The sequence below is a fragment of the Chiloscyllium plagiosum genome, chromosome 22 (genome assembly GCF_004010195.1).
Source record: "Chiloscyllium plagiosum isolate BGI_BamShark_2017 chromosome 22, ASM401019v2, whole genome shotgun sequence".
NCBI lineage: Eukaryota > Metazoa > Chordata > Chondrichthyes > Orectolobiformes > Hemiscylliidae > Chiloscyllium > Chiloscyllium plagiosum.
The window spans coordinates 39,636,222-39,663,520 of NC_057731.1; the positions used below are offsets into that span (position 1 = coordinate 39,636,222).

At 39.7% G+C, this 27,299-nt stretch overlaps 1 protein-coding gene across 1 annotated transcript in view; it reads right to left on the reverse strand.

Moving 5' to 3' along the window:
• Positions 1–27,299, reverse strand: part of pdzd8 (PDZ domain containing 8) — a 205,906-nt gene that overhangs the window by 109,963 nt on the left and 68,644 nt on the right. Inside the window, exon 3 of the mRNA XM_043712836.1 lies at positions 9,645–9,747. Within this exon, the coding sequence (XP_043568771.1) occupies positions 9,645–9,747 (103 nt within the window). The remainder of the gene's footprint in view (positions 1–9,644; positions 9,748–27,299) is intronic.

The window sequence follows — 27,299 nt, forward strand, 5'->3', positions numbered from 1 at the left end:
TTGAATGTGGTCTCACTTGGTTGAGTATACTTTCAATAACATTACATTATAATACAGGCAGCATCCATGTGAAAGTGAATACACATGATGCAGTAACAGCAAACTCCATGGTAGTAACATTTGAGAGTCAGGACTACAAGGCGACAGATTTTAGTCGTGTTAATTTTCAGTTAACACGTGGCCAAGAAATAACTATTATTGTTAATTGTTAAATGTTTATGGTTTTAAAAATCAGATAATCTCTGATTAGAGGTAAAAATTGTCTGGATTGCTCCAATTATATAGAATAATGTGTTAGCAGTAGTTTTTTTTAATCAAAATCAACCCAAAGAAGAGAGTTTAAATCTTCAACACTAGCCTATAAAAAGTGCATGCATTTCATCAGTTGAGTGTAAGGAAATGCTGCAACAGAAATATTAAAATGCAGCATGGAACCATAACCTCGGCATGAAGCCAGAATCAGTAATCCTCCAGGCCCCAACGACTAGCGTTCAAACTACAATTATTTCACGTAATATTTCCTGATTTAATTTTGTGTCAACCAAACATGTCAATTACAATTAACCACATCAAATACAAAAATGATGTCAACTTTGATTAAACAAAGACAAGATAGCTCTTCCAATTTCTATTTCCCAAGGCGAATCCAGCTTTCAGGACTCAACTCTCTGAATGTAGAAAGTGAGGACTGCAGATCTGGAGATCAGAGCTAAAAATGTGTTGCTAGAAAAGCGCAGCAGGTCAGGCAGCATCCAAGGAGCAGGAGAATCGACGTTTCTGGCATGAGCCCCTTTTCAGGAATGAGGAAAGTGTGCAAAGCAGGCTAAGATAAAAGGTAGGGAGGAGGGACTTGGGGGAGGGGCATTAGGTGAGGGGCATGGATTTTCAAATAGCAAAATCTTGCTTATTGACCTTATTTGATTATTTTAAGGGGTTGGCTATGGGGGCAAGAAAAAATTCACTACTAAGGAGGATTCCAACAAACAATAAGAAGGGGGACATATGGAATGGGCATGTTAAGGTGAGGGTGATAGGCCGGAATGGGGTGGGGGCGGAGAGGTCAAGAAGAAGATTGCAGGTTAGGAAGGTGGTGCTGAGTTCGAGGGAGTCCCTCCCCCCACCTTGTCTCAGTCCCAACCCTCGAACTCAGCACCATTCCAACGCCCCTCCCCCAAGTCCCTCCTCCCTACCTTTTATCTTAGCCTGCTTGGCACACTTTCCTCATTCCTGAAGAAGGGCTCATGCCCGAAACGTCGATTCTCCTGCTCCTTGGATGCTGCCTGACCTGCTGCGCTTCTCTGAATGTAGACTCAACATAAAGAACATGCTCAACTGTGAAAATATTGGAACTAAATATTTAGATCAATTCAGCTAAATGAAGCTGTGAAAGTAAATGAAAATCACATATCTTCACACAATAGGCAATTCAACACTTGGCAAGACAGAACATAAGTCTCAAATTATTTAAGACAGCAGTGCTTAAATGAATTTCTAAACAAATGCAATTTCGCTTTTACAGCCCAAGCAACTTAGGTATTACACATTGTTTTATTTTATATTTGATGAACCATACTCTTTGAAATAGGTGGGCCTGAAAGTTTTAACACTGTTCAATGAACCAGAACATCTGCTCATTAAGGTACAAAGAGGTATGTCAGATCACATATTACATACAGAACGGAAACAGGCTATTTGGCCCAACTAAATCATTCTGTTCTATTCAAGTTTCTTCTAATCTTTCCTCACAAAAAGAATAACATAACCTCCGTTCTCTTCTCCCACGTGCTTATCTAATTTCCCCCCACCCAATTAAATACACCTATATAATTTGTTTTAGCTATCCCCTATGGAACTGAATCCCACATTCTCATTTTTCTGAGTAAGGATATTTCTTTTGAATTCCTGACTGGGTTTCTTTGTGACTCTTCATTCTGTAGTTATGCTCATCCAACTATTATCTCTGTATCAACTCTTCCCAAAACCTTTCATAATTTTGAAGTTACCTATTTAATCACTGCTCAACCTTCTCCTCTTGAGGAAAGAAACCCAGTCTGTTCATTCTTTCCTGATGATATGTATGTCTTCACTTTTTTAGCGTTTTTTTTCTGCATTCTCCCCATTGCCTCCATATACTTTTCTATGTTATAGATCTAGAACTGTATGCAATGTTCCAAATGTGATCCAACCAAGTTTCATTACAAGTTTATTGTAACTTCCTTACTTTTAATTCTATCCCTCCAAACAGAAAGTCCAGTTCTTGGCTGCTTTATTTTTAAAAAGGCTATGCTAACCTCGAGCATAATTTTTCATGATTGATGTTTTATACACCAAGATTCTTTTTCTCCTCTACCTAATTTAGATTTGTACGCTCCAAACAAGTCATCTCATTTTTCAAGGAGAAAGTGAGGATTGCAAATGCTGAAGATCAGAGCTGAAAATGTGTTGCTGGAAAAGCGCAGCAGGTCAGACAGCATCCAAGGAGCAGGAGAATCGACGTTTTGGGCATGAGCCCTTCTTCAGGAATGAGGAAAAGTCCCATTTTTCAAACCAACATGTAAAAACTTTCATTTTTCTGACTTGAATGAATTGCCCATTCCATATGTCCACCTTCTTATTGTTTGTTGGAATCCTCCTTAGTAGTGAATTTTTTTCTTGCCCCCATAGCCAACCCCTTAAAATAATCAAATAAGGTCAATAAGCAAGATTTTGCTATTTGAAAATCCATGCTGAATATTCATTTGGTTTTTCAATATTCTTCTATTGGACCCTGTAATAAGGATTCATTATTTCTCTGCCTTTGATTGTTAAACTGTCATAATTACCTAGGCATATTCTATTTTCCTTCTTAAAAACTAGCTATTTGCCAGTTATAGAGTCAGAGAATCATAGAGATGTACAGCACGGAAACAGACCCTTCAGTCCAACCTGTCCATGTCGACCAATCTAGTACCACCTGCCACACCCGGCCCATATCTCTCCAACCCTTCCTATTCATATACCCATCCAAATGTCTTTTAAATGTTGCAATTGTACCAGCCTCCACCACATCCTCTGGCAGCTCACTCCACACATGTACCACCCTCTGTGTGAAAAAGTTGCCCCTTAGGTCTCTTTTCTATCTTTCCCCTATCACCCTAAAGTTCTGGACCTCTAGTTCTGGAATCCCCGACCCCAGGGAAAAAAACTTTGTCTATTTATCCTATCCATGCCCCTCATAATTTGTAAACCTCTATAAGGTCGCCCTCAGCCTCCGACGTTCCAGGGAAAACAGCCCCAGCCTGTTCAGCCTCTCTCTATTGCTCAAGTCCTCTAACCCTAGGAACATCCTTGTCAATCTTTTTTGAACCCTTTCATGTTTCACAACATCCTTCTGATAGGAAGGAGACCAGAATTGCACGCAATATTGCAACGGTGGCCTAACCAATGTCCTGTACAGCCGCAATACCACCTCCCAACTCCTGTACTCAATACTCTGACCAATAAAGGAAAGCATACCTTCTCGACTATTCTATCTACCTGCAAGTCCACTTTCAAGGAGCTATGAACCTGCACTCCAAGGTCTCTTTGTTCAGCAATATTCCTTAGGACCTTACCATTAAGGTGTATAAGTCCTGCTAAGATTTGCTTTCCCAAAATGCAGCACCTCGCATTTATTTGAATTAAACTCCATCTGCCGCTTCTCAGCCCATCTGATCAAGATTATGTTGTAATCTGAGGTAACCTTCTTCGCTGTCCACTACACCTCCAATTTTGGTGTCATCTGCGAACTTACTAACTATTCCTCTTATGCTCACATCCAAATCATTTATATAAATGATGAAAAGTAGAGTACCCAGCACCGATTCTTCTGGCACTCCACTGGTCACAGGTCTCCAGTCTGAAAAACAACCCTCCACCACCACCCTCTGTCTTCTACCTTTGAGCCAGTTCTGAATCCAGATGGCGAGTTCTCCTTGTATTCTATGAGATCTAACCTTGCTAACCAGTCTCCCATGGAGAACCTTGTCGAACGTCTCAGAGAAGTCCATATAGATCACATCTACCGCTCTGCCCACATCAATCCTCTTTGTTACTTCTTCAAAAAACTCAATCAAATTTGTGAGATATGATTTCCCACACACAAAGCCATGTTGTCCATCCCGAATCAATCCTTGCCTTTCCAAATACATGTACATCCTGTCCCTCACGGTTCCCTCCAACAATTTGCCCACCACCGATGTCAGGCTTCCTTGGATTGTCCTTACCACCCTTCTTAAATAGTGGTACCACGTTAGCCAACCTCTAGTCTTCCGGCACTTCACCTGTGACTATCGATGCTACAAATATCTTAGCAAGAGGCCCAGCCATCACTTCCCTAGCTTCCCACAGAGTTCTAGTGTACACCTGATCAGGTCCCAGTGATTTATCCACTTTTATGCATTTCAAGACATCCAGCACTTCCTCCTTTGTATTATGGACATTTTTCAAGATGTCACCATCTATTTCCCTACATTGACAATGTGAGAAAGTGCCTCTGATAACTCTTCCCTCAATACTTTTAAAATGGATGGATGAAACCTGTTTGGACAGATTGTTTATTTAATACACTCCTTTTTTTTTAGTGAATTTGGAGAGGATTTCTAGCTCAGGTTGAGGTTCTGGATGTAAGTTTGCTTGCTGAGTTGTAAGGTTAATTTTCAGATGTTTTGTCACCACACTAGGTAACATCATCACTGAGCCTCCAGTTTAGGGTTCCTTGGGTTGGTGATGTCATTTCCCATGGTCATGTCATTTCCTGTTCTTTTTCTCAGCGTGGTAGATGGGGTCTAAGTCGATATGTTGGTTGACTGAGTTTTGGTTCGAATGCCATGCTTCTATGAATTCTCATGCGTATCTCTGTTTGTCCGAGGATGGATGTGTTGTCCCAGTCGATGTGGTATCCTTCCTTATCTGTATGTAAGGATACTAGTGATCGTGGGTCATATCTTTTTGTGGCTAATTCATGTTCATGTATGCTGGTGGCTAGTTTTTTGCCTATGAGTCCAGTGTAGTGTTTGTTACAGTTCTTGTAAGGCATTTTGTAAATGACATTGGTTTTGCTTGTTGTCTGTATAGGGTCTTTCAAGTTCATTAGCTGCTGTTTTAGTGTGTCAATGGGTTTGTGAGCTACCATGATGCCAAGAGGTCCAAGTAGTCTGGCAGTCATTTCTGAGATGTCTTTGATATAGGGGACAGTAGTTAGGATTTCTGGATGCTTTTTGTCTGATTGTTTGGGTTTGTTGCTGAGAAATTGGCAAACTGTGTTCATTGGGTACCCATTCTTTTTGAATGCGCAGTCTACGTGATCTTCCTCTGCTCTGCATAGTTCCTCTGTGCTGCAGTGTTGAAATGTTCTGATGCAGCTTCGTTTGTGGGTATTGGGATGATTGCTTCTGTAGTTCAGTATTTGGTCATATGTGTTGTTTTCCTGGAGATGCTGGTTTGAAGTTCCCCATTGGCTGTTCGCTATAGAAGCGCTGAGAATTCTGCAACAGGTAAATTGTGCAGCAACCTGAAAGCTTGCCCACCAAAGTATAGGTCAGGAATGTGATAAAATATTCTCCATCCAGGATGTGTAGCTCCAACAACATTCAAGAGGTTTAACACCATCCAGGTCAAAGCAGATTGTTTGATTGGCACCCTTCAACATTCGCCCTTTCCACCACCAACATATCTTGACAGCAAAAAGGTGCTAACTATCGAGTATAGTAACTCATCAATGCTCCTTCAACAGCACCTTTCAAATCCCTGCCCTCTAACACTTTGTTGGAAAAGGGTAGCAGCTGCAAAGGAATATGCAAGTTCCCCTGCCGGTTATGCACAATTCTGTTCCTTCAATTGTGCTTGCTGAAAATCCTGGAATTCCCTTTCTAATACTGGTGTACTTATAGTTCAAGTAGGTGGTTCATTATCACCATGCTTAGGGCAATTAGGGAAGGACAAAAAATGCTGGATTTGTCAATGAAACCCACATCTGTGAAAGATAAAAATATGTACCTCATGCCTTGTTATCCAATGTCGGTCTGTTCTAGCTCTCGGGTAAATGCTGAACCTAAATAATTATTTAAACTTGTGCTAGTTGTTTATCATTTCCTCGACTGCCTTCCAAAACTTCATTGATGTGCCTGATACATATTTCACTGTTCCTTGATATTTAGCTTCTTTAATAATTTAATCCTCTCTGCCTTTCTAATCTGTGTGGATGTCTCCAAATCACTATGTTCCCTCTTACCACACACTTCCCTACAGTCGACTTAGTTAACAAATCGTTTTCCTGGATCTTAACTTTTCCCTTGTCTTTATTCATTCAAGGAGTCCAACTCGTATTTAGCCTGTTCTTTTCTTTCAATATATTTTTCCTGCAATTTAAGTGCTTCGTTGTTGTTTTAAATAGTTAGTTATCAATCTTGTTGCCCACTTTACTTTCCCAAGTTCTTTGCTCATGTCTTCAATATTAGCTTTTCTTCAACCTATTAATGCTACTTTCATCATACTTAAGTACTTCTCTATGAACAGCCTAATGCACCTTCTGTTTTGGCCACTATCACCCAGATGTTTCCCTACTATCTCTTAATCCATTTACTCTCATTCCTCTATCACTACGAGATCCAAAGATGAATCTTCCCTTTTTTTGGCTTTTGATGTCCTGCGATAGAAAAAAAAATTCCATTCACATTATGGGAATGACGTTTACTTATGATTATCACCTCTTCAATCCATTTAGTACCACAGTATTGAAACACCTCATGATTACTGTGTATCATTACTCAAATTTCTAATTTGTTAAAATATTTCTTCATACAGCTCCTATAAGGTAGCCTATAGATATTTATCATTGTGTTTAATCCTTTAATGTCTTTTACCTCTATACATATGGATTTTATTTTGTTTTACTGATAGTCGAGTTCCTTTCTTCTACTGCAATTTTGTTATGCCTACTAAGTACGTTTTTGATGCCTTTTCCCCCCCTTTACCTTTCTAAATATATTATGTAATATTCAATCCCCTGTCCTGACTTTTTTCTAGTCATGTCTCCTTAATCCCTAATTTGGCTGGTTGCAGCCAATCATGATTGCTTCCAATTCCCGTGTTTTATTTTGGAAGTGGTGCACATCTCTGTACAGATAGTTCAACTATTTTTTGAAACTTTATATTTCACCACCTTTTTAGACTTCTGCTCTAAAGTTCTACTTATTCCTTCACCATTAATGAGCTCCCTTACATTATTCTTTCTTGCATTCACATTTCCTGTTTTGTTCACGTTAGGCTGCCTTCTTTTTTTGTACAGTCCCTCCTACTTTGAGATATGTAAAGTTTAACAAGGATACGAGTTAATGCTATTGCCTTAAAGTTTCATTGTCCCTTTTCCATGTGGTTCATGGAGAAACAACCTGTACACTCCCACCTCTTATTATCTCTGTATCTTCCTCCAGACCTACAACCCTAAAGTCACTGTGTTTCTCTAATTCTGGCTTCTTGTATATCCTTAATTTTAATCATATCATGTTTTTTGTACATGTTTTTAGCTGCTATTATAGTCAGACTCAAGAATTCCCTCCCAAAATCTCATTACCTCTTTTGCTGGTATTAGAATGCCCCTTAAAGTCACTCCTTTCACAAAACCTTTGGTGATGTGACCTACTATCTCACATGGCTCAGTGTCAAATTTTGTTTGATAAAACTCCTGTGAAGCACTTTGGCATGAGAGGCTGAACAGGCTTGGGGTGTTTTCCCTGGAGCGTCAGCGGTTTAGGGGTGCCCTTAGAGGTTTACAAAATTATGAGGGACATGGATAGGATAAATAGACAAAGTCTTTTCCCTGGGGTCGGGGAGTCCAAAACTAGAGGGCATAGGTTTAGGGTGAGAGGGGAAAGATATAAAAGGGACCTAAGGGGCAACTTTTTCACACAGAGAGTGGTCCGTGTATGGAATGAGCTGTCAGAGGAAGTGGTGGAGGCTGGAACAATTGCAACATTTAAAGGGCATTTGGATGGGTATATGAATAGAAAGGGTTTGGAGGGATATGGGCCGGGTGCTGGCAGGTGGTACGAGATTGGGTTGGGATATCTGATTGGCATGGATGGTTGGACCGAAGGGTCGGTTTCCATGCTGTACATCTCTATGACTATATTAAAGACACAATAAAAATGATAGTTGTTATTGTTCCACTAAACACCAAACGGTTGATACAAAAGAGCAGTCATACAGACTTAGGACATATGAATGAGATAACACTGACCTAAAAACACACCTGGAAATGGGAAATATTACCCCAACATAATGCAAGGCATTGAGTTTTCCATTCGTTGTGATGGGTAGACTGTAAAAGCAATCATATTTGGCATGATGTAATGTTCAGTCATAAAACTAACATTGAAAACAACGTTATTTTTGAGAGTTTGATGCATAAGATGTCACAGTGAATTCTGCAACTGGAAAATTAATGAGCATTTGAAAATAGCTTCAAATGTCACCATTAATTTGTGGGCGGCATGGTGGCACAGTGGTTAGCACTGCTGCCTCACAGCGCCTAGCACTGCTGCCTCACAGCGCCAAGCACTGCTGCCTCACAGCGCCAGAGACCTGGGTTCAATTCCCGCCTCAGGCGACTGACTGTGTGGAGTTTGCATGTTCTCCCCGTGTCTGCGTGGGTTTCCTCCGGGTGCTCCGGTTTCCTCCCACAGTCCAAAGATGTGCAGCTCAGGTGAATTGGCCATGCTAAATTGCCCGTAGTGTTAGGTAAGGGGTAAATGTAGGGGTATGGGTAGGTTACGCTTCGGCGGGTCGGCGTGGACTTGTTGGGCCGAAGGACCTGTTTCCACACTGTAATGTAATTTAAAAAATCTAATTCTGAGACAAAATTAAAGATATGCAACAGATAGTAACAATAGAATAACAATGGATTGTATACTAACAAGATAGTTGACTGAAATGGAGAGCCCTGACCAGTCAGCCCTCTGCTGGTCAAAACAATACAAGGACAAAGACAACTATACAGTTCACAAGAAACAACCAAATGCCAGTTTTTCTTTGACTTGTGTGCAACAGATACATTATGCTTCCCTGTTGGCAATCCAAGGGAGCAACTATAATGATATATACTCAATAAATTGTTACGAAATCACATTTGAAGTATTACTATTTCTCATGTTGCCTATAGAATAGCAGTGGACAACAGGCTCACTACTGTGTCCCTCAATCTGGCTGATCTGTCCACATATGTTGACAGTCACATGATGGAGCTTTAAAACTGTAAATACCCTCCAAATCAAACAGTAAAAATTGTCCTTATTAAGAAAAACAATCTTGAAACTAAACCAAAGCATGCTATTTATTTACAACATGGAACCCAAGTAATCAACATCTGCCAGTGAATATATTTCCTACAATCTATGTGAAACACTGAAAAATATATGTTTCAATAATGCTTGAAAGCACAGTCTCAGTTACTGAAGAATGATATTCATACGGGTTTAGTCTGAGAGAACCTTGCAATTCACAGGTTCTCTTGACTTTGTAGAGTTAAATATTTAATATTTCATTTTTGTTCAGTATTGAATAAAGATCTCCAATTGACAATATGAAAACTTTCATATCAGAATAGTAGCATTTGCAAATGTAGATACCGTTTTGATGGAGCTTCTAGGTTTTTCTTTCCAAACCTTGGTGCTCAACTCCAGGGTACAGTGAATGTGTTCAGTTCGGTCATACGATCCCAGGATAAATAACCTAAAAAGAATAATGTGATTATTACTTTAAAAGATTTAGATTTTCCACTAAATAATAGGTGATAATTCTTTATTCTTGACGGCAAACACTTTTATTGCACTGACTTTGATTTCCTGTACTTTCGTGAATTACTGTTCAATTCCATTTGGGACAAAGAGAAGTGATAAATACATCATACATTGCGGCACTAAGGTACTCAGACCAGAATTTCAAGATTGGATTCCCATCCCAAATGCTAAACTAACTGATTCCCAACGATGCATTTATCTAGAATAAAGGTATGAAGGGCTCAAAGTTACTATTCAGTAACTCTGGATGGGTTGTCATTTAGTTAGATTACTCGCACCAGCTGCTAAGGAGCCACAGGAGAATACAAGTCAGTATTGGACATGAGAGGTAACTTTAGGTTGGGGGATAAGGCTGGGAAGAGAGACATATAAATTCATAAAATATACAGAAATAATCATAAGCAAATTCAAAATAGCCCATAAATATATTAATTCTAGTTTGTAGATCTCTGGAAATCTGGATCAAAGAAGTCCTCTAAACAGTTAGAAGCATAATAAATGCAAACCACAAAGTAACATTCTGCTGCAACGACATTTGTATTTTAGGTAACTAGAAGTCGACTGCATACAACCGGAGATCAGTAGGTACTTCATCACTCTTGGCAATGAATAAAAGAAAACAAAAGATGATTTATGCGGTGCTGCATTATGGACTCAGAAGTCCTTAAATTTTTGCATTCAATAATTTTCTTGTTTGAAGTACATTCATTAATATTTGACAAAACATTTTCACAAAGAAAGTGGTTTCAACCTGGAAGGCACGTTCGGAAGTGAGGTGGAGATGGGATTAACCAAGGCATTCTAAAGAACATTAGATGATTATAACATGCAAGGCTTTGGAGAAAGGCAGGAGATTAGCACTAAATCATGATACTTATCCAGAGAACTGGTGCAGATATGATGGGCTGTCTGACACCAAGTACCAGCTCTCAAACAGCTCCTCCCATCTCCCCCTGGGCCATGACCCCATCATCAAGCATCAAGTCATTGCATCCACGACCGTCACCAACCTCATCTCACCTGGATCTCTGTGACAGCCTCCTCCAGCTCAAAGTCTCCTAACTCCAGCCCACTCCTACCTTCTCTCCAAAATCCACAAAGAGGACTGCCTGGGCAGACCCACTGTCCCATGGAACATAACTCTTCCTACCCCCAACCCATCTATATTTTTCTCTCCTTAGCTAGTCCTTCCCCACTCACATCCATGACTCTTGTGACATGTCATCAGTTTCAAACTTTCCAGTTTGCAGGCTTCAGTCACTTTACAAATCCATTCCCCATCAGGATGGTCTAAGAACTTTCTGCTTTTTCCTGGAAAAAAGGCCTGAACCGTCCCCATCCACCATCACCCTCCTCTACCTGGCTGAGCTTGTCCTCATTTTGAGCATCTTCTCCTTCAACTCCTCTCTTTTCCTTCAGGTCAAAGGTGCAGTTATGAACACTTGCACAGACCCAGTTGTGCAGGTCTCTCCTTGGAGCATTCCTTGTTCCAATCCCACTCAGGTCCATCCCCACAACTCTTTCGCTAGTACATTGATGATGTCATCAATGCTGTTTCTCCATCTTCTTCTAAACTGGAAACATTTATCAATCTTGCTTCCATCTTCCACCCTACCTTCACCTGGTTCATCTCCTACTCCTCTGTTCCATTCCTCGGTATCTATTTCTCCATTTCTGGGGATAAGCTGGACAGCAATATACACTACAAACTCTTCAACTGCCACAGTTACCTGGACTACATATCCTCACACCCTGCTTCCTATAGGGACTCCATCGCATTCTCCCAGTATCTCGGTCTCTGTTGCATCTGTTCTGATGATGCCATCTTCCACAGGGTGGGACGGGGGCTCAGAAATGCCCACCTTTTGCCTCAGTTGAGGATTCCTTGCTACTGTGGTCAACAGTGGCCTTAGCCAGGTTGAACTCATCTCTTAGACTTCTGCCCTCATCCCTTCCCTTCCCTCCTCACTTACCACCCAACCAGCCTTCGCATCCTAAGGACTGTATGCTACCATTTCTGTCACCTCCAACGGATGCCACAAGCAAACATCCACTCCTCTGCCTTCTTGTCAGCATTCCGCAAGGACTGTTCCCTCCAGGAATCTCTGGTCTATTCCTCCTCCACTCCCAACTTTTCATACCTCCACAGCACCTTCCCATGCAATTGCAGCAAGTGTCTGTTTACTTGCCTGTTTACTTCCTCCCTCCTCACCATTCCAAGGCCCCAGACACAGCCTCCAGGTGAAGCAGCAATTTACTTGGACTTCATTCAATCTAGTCTCCTATTCTCATGATTCACAATGTGGTCTCCTCTACATTGGGAAGAGGAAATGCAGACAATCCATATTCTCTGTCTGCAAAAAACAACCTCAAACTTCCAGATGGCTACCACTTCAACATACCACCATGTTCCCTGGCCAGCATTTCTGTGGCAGGCCAGCGCCAGTGTTCCAATGAGCCTTAATGCTAGTTCAAAATACATCACCTTATTTTCCATTTGGAGCCCTTGTAACCTCTTGGACTCAACATCAAGTTCAATAACTTTAAAACCGCATTCCATCCTTCCATGTTCTTTACACCTTGTCTTGTGGTGTCACGTGTTGCTTTTAGCACAGTCAGCCATTCTCACCTACTCCTAGGCCTGTCATCATATTATACGGGTTGCATTCAGTACAACTCATCCACTTTCTCCTACCTTTAGCTCTTATTAACACTTATTCAGCTTCTTTTCCCCGTCCAGGCCTGCTATAACTTTATTTACCTATCACTTTCATAATTCTGTCTGAGCTCCAACTCCACCTAAATGCTTACCCCTCTCACTTCACCTCACCCCCCCTCCGGCAACAATTCGTCTTCAGTATGTCATGTTTTGCTAGTTTCTAACCGTTCTAATAATGAGTCACCAGATTGAAATCTTAACTCCACTTTCATCCCACAGATGCCATCAGGCAGGCTGAGTTCTCCAGCAACTTGTTTTTGCTGTTGTTGGGCTGACTGGCCTTTGGCACCACAACAATTCTGTGATTCAGTAATATTTGGGAGGTAAATGATTCAAACGACTTTTTTAACGTATTCATGGAATGAACTGGCTGGGCCGCATTTATTGACCTTTCCTAAATGTCCAGACAGTAGTTAGAGTCAATCACATTGCTGTGGGTCTGGAATCGCAGTAGGTCAGGTGAGGTAAGGATTGCATTTATCCTTCCATAAAAAGGATATTGGTGAACTAGATGGCTTTTTAAAAAGTGGGCACCATTAAGACAGTTTTTTATTTCACATTTTTACTGAATCCAAACTACATCAAATGCCATGGGTTTCAAACCCATATCCTCAGAACATCAGTCTGATGTACTAACAGCTAATCCAGTGACATCACCACTCCATCACAGCCACCCCAGCAGTAACTTGACAGTGAAAATGTTTTTGGTTGAGGGAGGAATTTTGATGTGGACACTAGAAGAATTTCTTATTCTTTGAATAGCTCCATGGATTTTTATATGTGCCTGAACAGGCATGCAGCTCTTGCATTTGATGTAGAGTGACTATATTAAAAAAATTAAATGTTCATATGCAAAACATTTCGCTATTTCACCAAGACAGAAGGTGCTTGTTCCAAATTTCCACACCACCATCACCAGTCTCTCCTGATTGCAGGCCCAACACCTCCTTTACAAAGGGGTACATATTTAGTCATTCATCAGCAGAATCCAGTGGTCATAAGATTGAAGTCCTTTGGTGCATGTACGCATTTCAGTCATCCTACTCGTTCTCTCACATAATTTTCATTTATTATTCCTGATGGTCATTCTAGTAAAACACACAACTGCAAAAGAAGAAACTGTTTATTTTACAGATGAAGCTGAAGATATCATAGGTTACAAAAATCAAACTCTTGTTCCTTTTCATAGCATCAAAAACAGTCAAGGCCAAGGCCAAATAGTATTTGCTGTACTGATTGGCTGCAACCTTAGAAATGCAAATACCTCCCCACTACTATCTACGAGCACATGGGTAACAACACATGGGAACAGCACCATTTGCAAGTTCCCCTCCAAGCCACTCATCATCCCGATTTGGAAATGGATCACCGATCTTTCAGTGTTCTCAGATCAAAATCTGAGAATATTCTCTCTAACAGTATTGTGGGTCTACCTACAGCCATGGACTGCATCAGTTCAAAGCAGCATCTCATCACCACCTTCTTATGGGCAACTAAGAAAAAAATACAATGGGGAAAGACCACTGTCTAAGATCTTTCTGCCACAGTATAAAGGGAATCAGTTAAATGTTGATATATCCTCATAGCCTTCATAGGAATGTAAATGCTTAGAAAATGTATTTTTTCTTGCAATTGGATTGAAGCTCTAATGAGGAATGTCAGACTTTTACTGCATCTTCTGCAAAGTCTGTAAGGAATTATTTCGTACTTCTTGTATTTACTGATAGATATAAAGCGTATTCTTTAAATTTAAAAAAAATACTTGTCCAGCCAACGATGCCCATGGCCTATGTGTGGAAAAAAAAGACCATAGCAGAAGCACCTGGTCGTTTATTGAATAAAAAACTAAAAATAAGTACTTTGCCTCAAGCCTGGTGCTGTTTAACTATAAGATTGAGAACAAAATCCTCTGATGCCTTGGGTTAAAAAAAACAATTCATTAAGTAGGAATCATTATCATTAAGTAGGAATTTTTTTGAATTTTGTTCGAGCTTGAGTGGAACAGGTCAGTGTCAAGAATGTAACGGTCTAATGCCCTCTTGTGAGAAGCTTGTAAACAGCAGCACAATGAAAAGGAGAAATCCTTGTAAGTAACTCGCTTATTTTCAAAAATTACCTATTTATTTACAATCCATCTCACCAATTTTCAACTAGATGGTCAACTAAGCCATTTAGAGGGCACTTAAGAGTCAAGCACATTTTGACTCTGGGGTCCAACAGAGACCAGACCCAGCAAAGACACATTTTTCCTTACCTGGAGAACAGCAATGAATCAGATGACATTTTATTTACAATCTAAATAACTTTCTGGTCAGTGTTTCTATTTATTCTTTATACTTAAATGATCCAGAAGAGAGAACAAAGAACAAAGAAAATTACAGCACAGGAATAGGCCCTCCAGCCCTCCAAGTCTGTGCCGATCCTGATCCACTATCTAAACCTGTCACCTATTTTCTAAGGATCTGTATCCCTTTGCTCCCTGTGCATTCATGTATCTATCTAGATACATCTTTGATGACAGTATCGTGTCTGCTTCTACCACCTCCGCTGGCAACGCGTTTGAGGCACCCACCACCCATGCATATCTCCCCTAAACTTTTCCCCTCTCACTTTGAACTCGTGACCCGAAGTAATTGAGTCCCCCAATCTGAGAAAAAAAAGCTTCTTGCTATTCACCCTGTCTGTACCTCATGATTTTGTAGACTTCAATCAGGTTCCCCTTCAACCTCAGTCCTTCTAATGAAAATAATCCTAATCTACTCAACCTCTCTTCATAGATAGCACCCTCCCTACCAGGCAACATCCTAGTGAAACTCCTCTGTACCCCCTCCAAGGTATCCACATTCTTTTGGTAATGTGGCGACCAGAACTGTACAGAGTATTCCAAATGTGACTGAACCAAAGTCTGATACATCTGTAACATCACCTGCCACTCTTGTACTCAGCATCCCGTCCGATGAAGGAAAGCATGCCGTATGCCTTCTTGACAACTCTATTGATGTGCGTTGTCACCTTTAGGGAACAATGGAGCTGAACATCCAGATCTCTTCGTACATCAATTTTCTCAGGACTTTTCCATTTACTGTATAGCTTACTCTTGAATTGTATCTTCCAAAATGCATCATTTTGCATTTGTATGGATTGAAGTCCATCTGCCATTTCTCTGCCCAACTCTCCAATCTACCTATATTCTGCTGTATTCTCTGACAGTCCCCTTCACTGTCTGTTATTTCACCAATCTTAGTGTGAACTGCAAATTTGCTAATCAGACCATCTATACCTTCCTCCAAATCATTTACATATGCCACAAACAATGGTGGTCCCAGCATGGATCCCTGCGGAACACAACTGGTCAGTGTCCTCCATTTTGAGAAACTCCTTTCCACTACTACACTCTGTCTCCTGCTGCTCAGCCAGTTCTCTACCCATCTAGCTAGTACACCCTGGATCCCATGCGACTTCATCTTCTCCATCAGCCTACCATGGGGAACGTTATCAAACGCCTTACTGAAGTCCATGTATATGACATCTACAGCCCTTCCCTCATCATCAATCAATCAACTTTGTCAGTTCCTCAAAGAATTCTATTAAGCTGGTAAGACATGACCTTCCTTGCACAAAACCATGTGGCCTATCACTGGTAAAGTCCATTTTCTTCCAAATGTAAACAGATCCTATCCCTCAGTATCTTCTCCAGCAGCTTCTCTACCATGGATATCAGACTCACCGGTCTATAATTACCTGGATAATCCCTGCTACCCTTCTTAAACAAGGTGACATCATTAGCAATTTTCCAGTCCTCCGGGACCTCAGCTGTGTTCAAGGATGCTGCAAAGATACCTATTAAGGCCTCAGCTATTTCCTCTCTCACTTCCCTCAGTAACCTGGGAAAGGTCCCATCCCGATATGTATACCCTAAGGTCCAATCCGTCCAAGCGGACCAGATATCCCAATCCAATCTTGTCCCACCTGCCAATGTCTCAGCTATCACATTGAAATTTGAACACAGATCTCTGAATTACCATCAACAACTGCGGAGAGAAAGCAGAGTTAATGTCTCAGGTCGAGTGAGCCTTCCTCAGAACTTTTCCAGCAATTTCTGCTTGTGTTTCTGGTTTACAGCATCCACAGTTCTTCTGGTTTCTCTGAATTACCAGCTCAGTAACATGACCTTTATGCTATTGTACTACAGTGTCCTTTATGCAAAGTTATGCTAATCTAAAGTGTCCTTAATGTGCAAAGAAATTCCAAGGCTTTTCTGGAGAAGAAACATTTGGTCAGAGTAGGATTTTGGGAAGACCATTAAAATTAGGGAGTGAGGTAGAGGGGTGGAAGCTCAGATATCAGAAGTGGAAAGGCAGACTTCCTGGAGACCAGTGTCAGAGGATCAGATGGCAATACAAAATGAGAGAAGTTTGCAGATGTTAGACTCCAACCTCACCACCAACAGTTAATGTAAACTGAGGGCCTCTCTCGGATCTGGAAGATCTTTCTGTAAGCTTCCAATTACAAGATTTTTTTAAAGCTGGCTTGCAGACACTGAGGAGTATGCTTCATGGAGATGCTTCTGCATACATAAGTGTATGAGATTTTTATGTGCGCTCATTTTCCATGCATGCGTGGTTTTTACTGGAGATCGGGAACTGGGGAGGGAGTAGAGACCGAAGGAAGGAGGGGATTGAGAACAGGAAGGAGGGGATTGAGAACAGGAAGTTCAGGTGAGCCTCAGGACTCTGGAGGATTCAGAGATGCATGAGCACTTGCACGTGTGGGAGGAGGAGGGGAAGAGAACAGGTTTGGGCGGAGGAGGCATACGGGGGGAGTGAACATGTTGTGTGGGCATGATGTGGAGGAACCGGTTTGAACTGGGGTGCATAAAGTTAAAATCACACAACACCAGGTTATAGTCCAACACATGTATTTGGAAGCACTAGTTTTCGGAATGCTGTTCCTTCATCGGGACCTGATGAAGGAGCACTGCTCCGAAAGCTAGTCCTTCCAAATAAATCTACTGGACTATAACATGGTGCTACGTGATTTTTAACTTTTTGTTGTGAGGGGGAAGAGAACAGATGGTGGGGAGAACACATTGGGGGACAGAGCACATGCTAGGGAGAACACGTGGAGGAACAAATGAGGACAACATATGGAGAGCGAGAACACTGGGGTATGGGGAGGGAGAGAGGATATGGCACAGGGAGAGGATATGCAACTACCTGGAGGATCAGAACCATACGCATTTCCAGGGGAGCACGCAGGTGTAATTGCCCTGCATTTCTGGTGTCTGTAAGCATTTCCTGTTTTTTATGCATTATTTCAAGGCTTTAATTTCTCAATTTCCTCATCTCAGACACACCTAATTTCATTTTCCTATCTCTTCCACTCAAACCCTTGCCATGCGTGAGTGCTCAGGAGAGGAAAGATGAAGTGGCAAGAAGGTAAAAGTGATCAAGTGAGAGTTGCAAGTTGTAAACTTGGTTAAGAAAATGGCCACTGAGTCAGGCAGTGAGCAAGGTATGGTGCTGAGGGCCACGGAGAAGGAGAGAGGGGGTCACTAAGAGGCTGGGGGGGACTTACTGAGTTGGAAGGGACACAGAGTCTAAAATGGATTAGTGTGAGGGAGATGATCAACATGTGGGAGGATGTTGATGATTGGGAAGATGAGGAGTGAGCAAGGTGAGAGACAAGGTGCAAGGGAGGCACTGCATGGGGAAAGGTCATTTCAAAGTAAACACAAATACGACCCAAGTGCACAAAAATCTATGATGTTAAAGGGGACAAACCAAAATGAAATAATTTATAACATTATCTTTGGCAATTGCTCATTTCTAGTTTTTATTCTGATTTCATGCTACTCTCTTCCAAAACTTCCCATTTAAATCCTTTCATTGTGTTGATATTTGCAATGACACACTTTACATCTCCAGTTTACCGAAAATGAACAAGGAATTACAATTTCTGGGAATTCTGAAACAAAAACAGGGAGTGCTGGAGAAACACAGTAGGTCTTGCAGCTAACTGTTTCTCCAACACACTGTTTTGATTTCAGATTTACCTGACTGACAAACTCAGGTTGAAAGAAAATGCTCACCAGGTTTCTGTGCTTGACAAGACAATAACTGTTCATTATGAACAAATTGTTTTTAACCACTGGCAATTGGAAAATGCAAATTGAAATTGTAAACTCTACTCCCTATTAAACAAAGGCAGACAAGATATGGATATTAGGGGTGAAGGAGAGAGAAATAAATAATAATCGGACCTCCACTGTTTGATAGTACCAGTTGGACCAATGGATTTGACAAGTAGTTTTCTTGCTCTTCCTCTTAATTTGTTTTTGCTGTTTGGACACCGATGTACACTTTCATTCATTGGTTGAGAATTTGTCTTTAAAGATGTTTTATTCCTCCTTCAACTGGGGATTTACAGGAAGACAAATTGCTGTTTCTAGTGACTTTCCAGTACCTACACAAAAGAGATATTTTAATATATCCTTTCTCTTTGTAGACTGGGTAGCTCCCTACTCTACTTGCCCCTCACAAGCCATGGTCACCTGTTCAGGAGCCAAAACATTGCATCAAGCAGCTGCCCATTAATTCAGAGCCCATCAGTTCTGTGGTGTCAGTTTTTGCTGCTCTTGCATTGGGAAATATACAACACTATATACAGTTCCAATGTGCTCCAGTAAACATGATTTTTAAAACTGCAGCCATCTCTTTGCAGTTTTCTTGATTTAAAACAGTATTTTCCTATTTTAGGACACTGTCCAAAAAAAAAGTGGCTTTACAAAAACAGCTGTTTCCAAATAAGACCAGGGTAAGATCATGTCCGCTCTGTGGAGAAATCTTCATTATTTACGTTTGTGTATTACTTTGTGACACCATAAAATCGGCATTAAGAGGTATAACATAATCAGGTGCACAAAACAAAATAACATATCAAAACCTGAAGTTGGTACCATATTGGGAGAGAGATCTAACACTGTGGAAAACGTAATGCAAACATATTAGCATACATGCGAACATACAAATTAGGAGTCAGAATAGGCCATTCAATCTCTCGCGCTTGTTCAGCCATTTGATGATAGCATGGCTGATCTGATTGTGGTCTCATCTCCACCGCAATAGACAAAATTGAATAGACAGGTTGTTTTGCTGTAACGTAACAGTTGTGTCCCTCACCAACCTTGTGCTATAGAAAATCACACAATGGAAAACCGCTATAGAAAATCATGCCATAGAAGATTGCTATAGAAAATCACTATGCCCGTTCAGTAGAAAGTTTGTGTTATCCAAACAGCATCCATAATTCATCAATTGTGTTACAGCTAATTCATGTTAATGAAACACATTTTATACCAAAATGATCTGCAGCAAAATTTGCAGATTATTGCACTGTGGTCAGAAAAGTAAAACATCACCTACACTTTGGAATCAACACATCTGGATCTGGTGAGTGAATCATTAAAGACTGCTGTGAATCAGCTGGCAATCTCAAAATCCCAATAAAACACTCAGATTACATACAGGAACATAAAATTCAACTATAATGATGTTGTGATATTTTCACTGGCTTCTGGTAAGGATGCATCCAGAATATCGAGTACAATTCTGGTCTCCATGCTGTTAACAAGATTCAGTAGCACCAGAAAAAGAATTTTAAAAACTTACAACGTGATACCAGAACGGAAAGATTACAGTTATCACAAAGTCAGTATTGTGCTACAGCTATCAGATAAAGCATTTTCGTAGAGGGGAAGACTCTGTGATGATGGGATGGAAGCTATTAAAATTATGAAAGGGTTGGTCAGAGTCAACAATAATATTTTTACTTGCAGAATGCAAAACTAAAAGCCGTATATACCAAATAGTTACCTATAAATTCAATGAGAAAACAGGAGAAATGTATTTCCTGAGAAAGTGGTCAAAATGTGGAAGTTTCTGTTGTAAGTAGTAGCTGAGGCAAAAAACTTCGATGTTTTCAACAGGAAATTTGAACAGTTCCTGAAAGGATAAGGAACAGAAAATGAAATTGAGGTCGACAGAGAAGAATGATGTGGAGTTTGGACTTTAGAATGGACTAGGTGGACTTCAGAGCATATTTTTGTGCTGTATATTCAATGCAATTTATTTATAGAAAAAATAAGCATTAGGAAAGAAGTCAATTATATTAATCAGGCTAATGAAATAAGAGGTGTATAACACTGCCGTCTGGCCTCAGTTTTCTGAGATCGCTCACAGCAAAAGGGATTAACTGACACGACATAAGCTTTACCCATCAGAACTGTTTCTTGGAGGAGCAAATTTGTTAGCAGTTTGGTTTCAGTTGTATTAGATTTTGGTTCTATTCAACTAACAGTAATGTGTACTTCATCTTAGGTAAATCCGGATATCTCACAAGAGACTACTGCACAACATACTGCACAACATGTGTAAATAACTTAAGTACAGTGTAACAAATCTATTCATTTAATCAAGATTGAGCCTTCCTTCTGTTAAAGGGAATGGGAATTGTTTTCACCTGTTATCAGCAATTTAAATTAACATGAGTAAGGATTAGTGCCAGTCAAGCTACTCAAAGTATTGTGGTGAATGAGATGGACATGACCATGGCCATGGTTAGTAAGTTTGCAGATGACACCAAAATTGGTGACATAATATACAGTGAAGAGGTTTTCTAAGATTACAAAGGGATCTTGATCAAATGGGTCAATGTGCTGAAAAATGGCAGATGGATTCAATTTGCATAAATGCGAGGTATTGCATTTGGGTACAACATACAGGGACAGAACTTGTACAAATAATAATAGGGCTTGGGTAGTTTATATAACAGAGGGACCAAGGGATTCAAGCTACTTTGAAGTGTGTGTCACATATCGACAGGGTGGTTAAAAAGGTATTTAGCATGCATGAGGGGACAGATTTAAAATAGACACGAGGGGCAAATTATTTTACACAGGAGGTGGTTCGTGTGTGGAATGAACTTCCTTAGAAACTGGCAGATACAGAGACAGTTACAACATTTAAAAGACACATGGCCATATACATGATTAGGAAAGATTTATAGTGAAAAGGGCCAGAAGCTGACATGTGGGACTAGTTTAGTTTGAGATTTTTTTTGGCATGGACGAGTAGGACCAAAGTGTATGTTTCTGTGCTGTATGACTATGACTCTAACAAGTATCAGACTAACAGCAGTTCAGATTTGAAAATGTATACCAAATAGGGAGTGTATTTTTGCTTCCCGAATGTACAGCCTGTCACCACCGTGTAAGTTGAATGGACATTATCAGATGGAAAATGACAAAGGGACATGCCAAAGAAGACCGGGAAAGTATGTTTAAGGAGAACTGAAAAAGTGGGATGCCACCTGGGTGGTCAGAAAGAGACCGGAATTGACTAGAGCTAATAGCACAGTCTTGCTGCCCATAGTTCCTCTGGTACCATGTGGGTTAAAGTAAAATAAATATAGATCTTGAAACAGAAAGAAAACACAAACAACAAACAAAATATCACATAACAACCAAGGAGGATTTGTTTTTAAATGCATGAATAGCTTTTGCTTTATTGCTTGATCACTGGATTTATGCTTTCTGGTGTCCTCTTGTGGACATTTAGAGTACAAAGAAAACTATGTCAATTGCCCTGAATTGAGTGTACTATATACTGGGTATTCAAGAAAGATAATGTTTATATTATATTCTACTTCATCTTAAGACATGCTGAAGCATTTCACATAACAACATTTATTTCTGCTTCATCTTAGGACATGCAGAAGTATTTCACATAATGAGGTATTTTGATGGAATGCATAGGTGAATGTCAACCATTTTATGCACAACTAAGTCCCATAATTAAGATGCATTGTTCATTTTGGGCTGTGGTGGTTGAAAAAGAAATTCTAAGATCTGGAAATAATTCATTGCACAGTGTCACAGGCTCTTTGACATTCAATGAGCAAGACTGAGTTTTAGTTTAACACTGCCACTGGAGGACAATACTCCACAGAATGCAGGCTTCCCTCAGTATGGAAATAAAATTATCGACTATTCCTGGAGACAGGATTTAACCCATGACCTCCTCTCTCTGGGGCAAAGTGTTTTCTTACACAGCAATGTACTAAAAATAAGTATAACTTACTGCGTAGGCAAAATACTGTTCAACCTGTTAAACATGCACTGTAATTTGCAACTTTAAAGGCAATCTTGTTTAATCAAAATGGGTCACTGCAGTGCTCTAGTGATACAAGTGAATTTGAGATTAATAGTGCAAATAAGATATATTTTACTGGAGGGGAAATTAGTTATTTTCATTTACATTTCTCCAGATGACTTTGTCTCCCTCCAGATTAACTACAGAGACGGATGCAATAGCTAGACTTTCACATCTGTCACTGTTTAGAGAACAGAAGAGACGTCATATCTGTAGTCTGTTCAACCCAGGCACATTCAACCCATAGTTATACTCAGAGAATAGAAGCACTGATGGAAATATAATTCAATAGCTTGTTTGCATACGGCTTGTGGGGAAATTAAATGATAATACAATTTCAATAATCTTAAGAAACCACTAGTACATTTTCAGTTTCACGATCACTCAAAATCTATTGACATAAGGAAACTATTCATCATTCAACATAAAATAATATAGGGCAAACTCGATACAGTGTGTAGGAGGAGATGAGAAGAGAGCAGTGGTAAAAATGAACTATGTTAGGCTTGCAATGCCGAGATAATGAAGTATTTCAAAATAAAGTTCCCTAATTCACTCACAAGAGCATGATTTCCTCAGACTAAGCACTCTTCAATTCTTGACTCACTCACTTTGACTGATGTGGAGATTTCCCCTATAGACATCACTGTTAGCTGCACCAGCTGGCTAGAGTTAGAAAGGAGAGCAAAAGCTTGACTCATGTTTATTATCATATGAAGTACATGGGAAGGCCCAAAAGGGAATATACCAGTTTTAAAATACAGACAAAAATTACTATTCTTACTTTCATAATTAGCAAAACATACATTAACAAACGGAATAAAACAATTTATTTATTCAGGTTTTCAAACTGTAAATACTGTGAAACAGGAGGGAGGATTTTTTTTGGCAATTTTATTGTATGCTTTTTAAAAAAAAAGGGATTGAACATCGTACTCAGACAAAGTAAATTGCTTTTTCTGTAGGGCAAACATGATCTGTTGAATTTAGGAGATAGAAGATAAATACACAAGCTAAATAAGTTTAAAGCAGAATATTGTATGTTGACTTTTTAAAAAGTATGAACGTTTAAAATAAAACAGGAATTGATCAAACAATTGACTTGCTGACATTCTAATGTTTAGGCAACTCTCTGGTTAAATCAGGTAAAAGCAAAAGAAACAGCCAAAAGGGTCAGTTGATCAATCCCCCTCATATCCCAATTCGCCAATTATTCTGAATACCTTTAATATTCTTGGCTCCACAGTTCCATCTGGCAGATTATTACAATCTGCTATTACAATTTCTGGAAAGAATTCCTTACTTAGGCCAGCATTATGTTCACTATTTTCAATCGAGTCTCACATTTGTGGCTCAGAAGAGTGTAATATTCTGATTTACTGGGTCTATTCCACTTAACATTTTCAAAAGGGCCTCTTTATTAACCAAATTCTGTCCAAGAGTATATTGACTTGAGCTTCTAGAATCTTTTCTGTTTTACAACTAAAATCAGATGTCTTGTTTTTCGTTCTATTCCTAGTACATATCCGTTAAGGTTTTATCACATCAAAAACAGTACTCCAAGCTTTAACTGACTGCTAAATTTGAGTATAACTTCTGGAGATCATTTAGCGATGAAGCCAAAATTTATCACTTCAATGCATTACTTCCCGAAGAGTGCATTTACAAACGTTTAGTAACAGTGCAAAGTAATATCTATTTTCTCCTGACCCAATTAGAGACATAGAGTCATAGAAATGTACAGAATGGAAACAGACCCTTCGGAACAACCCATCCATGCCGACCAGATATCCCAACCCAATCTAGTCCCAACTACCAGCACCCGGCCCAAATCCCTCCAAACCCTTCCTATTCATATACCCATCCAAATACCATTTAAATGTTGCAATTGTACCAGCTCCACCACTTCCTCTGGCAGCTCATTCCATACACGTACCACCTTGTGTGAAAAAGTTGCTCCTTAGGTCTCTTTTATTATCTTTCCCCTTTCACCCTAAACCTATGCCTTCTACTTCTGGACTCTCCGACCCAAGGAGAAGACTTTGCCTATTTACTCTCTCCATATCACAAATGTCCTGTTTTATGTTTATGGAACATCTTACTAACTTATATTATGTTCTTTGCAAATTTAACTTCATTTTCTCCTAATCTTTTTGAAAGCTCCCTGGTCATGCTCTTTGTCAAATGTATATAATGTAAATCTGGAATTAGGCCCTAGACTGACTGATTAGTGAAATGGAGAGAGAGTCTCTTCTTCAGGGAGTTCTCTCCAGTCCCTAACCCCAGATTAAGTATGCTTTAAATTCTGTAACCATATAGTGGGTATGAAGGGAAAAAGAATCCAAGTTATTTGAAATGTAAAGACACACAAAAGAGGAGGCCAAGGGTGAATCACATTACAATGTGTTAATAGTAAATAAAAGACATCATGCCATCGTTAGCAGAGAGAATCATAGTGGAAGAAATATAGAAACTGTTGGCGTACATTGCATGTTATAAGACAAAAAGCTCAATAGGTGTTGAGAAATAATTTTTAAAACCCGAATACAGAAGCATGATATATTCCAAACCCATTTGGGACTTTTAACATTCAAAGAAGAAAATGGAACACTCAATAATTAAATAGCAAAATATGTCACAAAAATGCATACATTTAAACAAAATAAAACTTAACTGTGTACATAGAGAAAACAAAGATATCAAACAACACTAACAACACTATTTAGAAATCACAGCACTAACAACATAACAGACTTCACCTGACGAAGGAGCAGCGCTCCGAAAGTTTGTGATTTCAACTAAACCTGTTGGACTATAACCTGATGACGTGTGACTTCTGTCCTTGTCCACCCAGTCCAACACCGGCAACTCCACACTCCAGAACGTTAATCAGAGCTCTGATTAGTCAGATTACGAGTGTTCCAGTTCTAAATTTAAATGAAACTACTACAGTATATCTGTAGTTATAAATTCAGCCCAAGTCATTTGGATTTAGAAAATTGTCATAAACTGTCAGCTTGCATGCATTGCAAACTGGATACAATTTATCTTAATATTATCTTTTGAATTTTGTGAATCAACCTTGACACAGCATTTCTGGGTTTGATGGATGTCGGTGCTGCTGAGAGGGGTGTTGTGGTGTGGTGTGACGTAATCAAGTGAATAATCTGGTTCATGAGGTGCAGTGACACAACCTCTAACACAGGAGCAACCTGCAGCAGTTTAACCAAAATTACAGCTATAAAATAAACAAATTACTCAGACCTTCTCAAGCAAAGTAGTGTTATGAAGATGTGGGTGTACTGTACCTTTACAGAGTTAAAAGCTAGCAGAACTAACGGACAGCACCAAGTGTTCTCAATAAAGTAACAATGTCGAAGACTAGATTAGCTGGTTTCATGGAAATGACAAAACAGATTTGAATTAGGCCAATCAGTTTAAATTATACTCCAAAAAAGTTTGAATTGAATGTATTGACAGTTTTGAAAGTCAATGACACAATTTAATGCTTTTGGGGGGGGGGGGGTCTAAACCAGGGTAACTTGAACAGTTGGGAGGAGAACTGCCAAGACAATGACTTCTGTAGACTGCCCAGAGAATAGCTCTCTCTATCGATCAGTAGCCTGTGAAGCAGAAAACCCAAAGAAGAAGAAAAGAAGATTCAACATCTGGCTGGTTTTTGAAAAGTTGAATTTTGGTAAATTTTAATCGGGGGGGTTTATCGGATTAGTATTGTAGATGGGAAAGGTAAAAGATAGGTTAGAGGAAGGAGTTGTAAATAGTTGTAAGTTAATAATTCGCTGTTCTATTTTAAGAAATAAAGTTTTTACTTTTATTTTAACTCGTTCTTGGCTTCTCGAATTTTTACAGATTACTGCACGGGATAAATCTTTTCTGTGTTGCTGGTTTAAATTAAGCAGGAGGGTTTGCCCAGTGTCGTAACAGTCTGGGGGCTCATTGTCCAGGATTTGAACTGATTTAGACAGATTTGAATAGATTAGGGGGTACAAAAAAATCTCAGCAGATTTAAACATTTGAAGGTTAGTGTCTTAGATCTTTAAATAAAACATAGGTGAGACAATTTGTTTAATTTCAGTGACTTGAGATTGACTGAATTAAAAGTGAGAGAAATTGCTCTTAAAATTGCTAAAAAGGTTCTGGGATTTGAAGACGATTGTCAAATTTGCCAAGAAAGTTTAGAAGGAAAGAAAAACACCATACTTTCAGAATTAGCAAGTAAGTTAGATTTGGGTTTAACCAAGGACAAAAGTAAAGCTGAAATTGTAAAGGAATTACTCAAACATTTAGGTGTATCAGAGATACAGACAAGGGCAATAGAGGTAGAAAAACTTATATTATAATTGAGGAAAATGGAGTTAGAAGATAAACAATGAGAGAGACAGAGGGGAGCGAGAGAGGAAAGAGAGAGAGAGAGAGAGAGAGAGAGAGAGAGAGAGGAAAAAGTGAGAGAGAGAGGGAAGATTCTTGGCTAAGCAAAGAGAAAAGAAAGGGAGAGAGAGAAGGGGGTGTGAGAGACAGAGAGGGAGGAGAGAA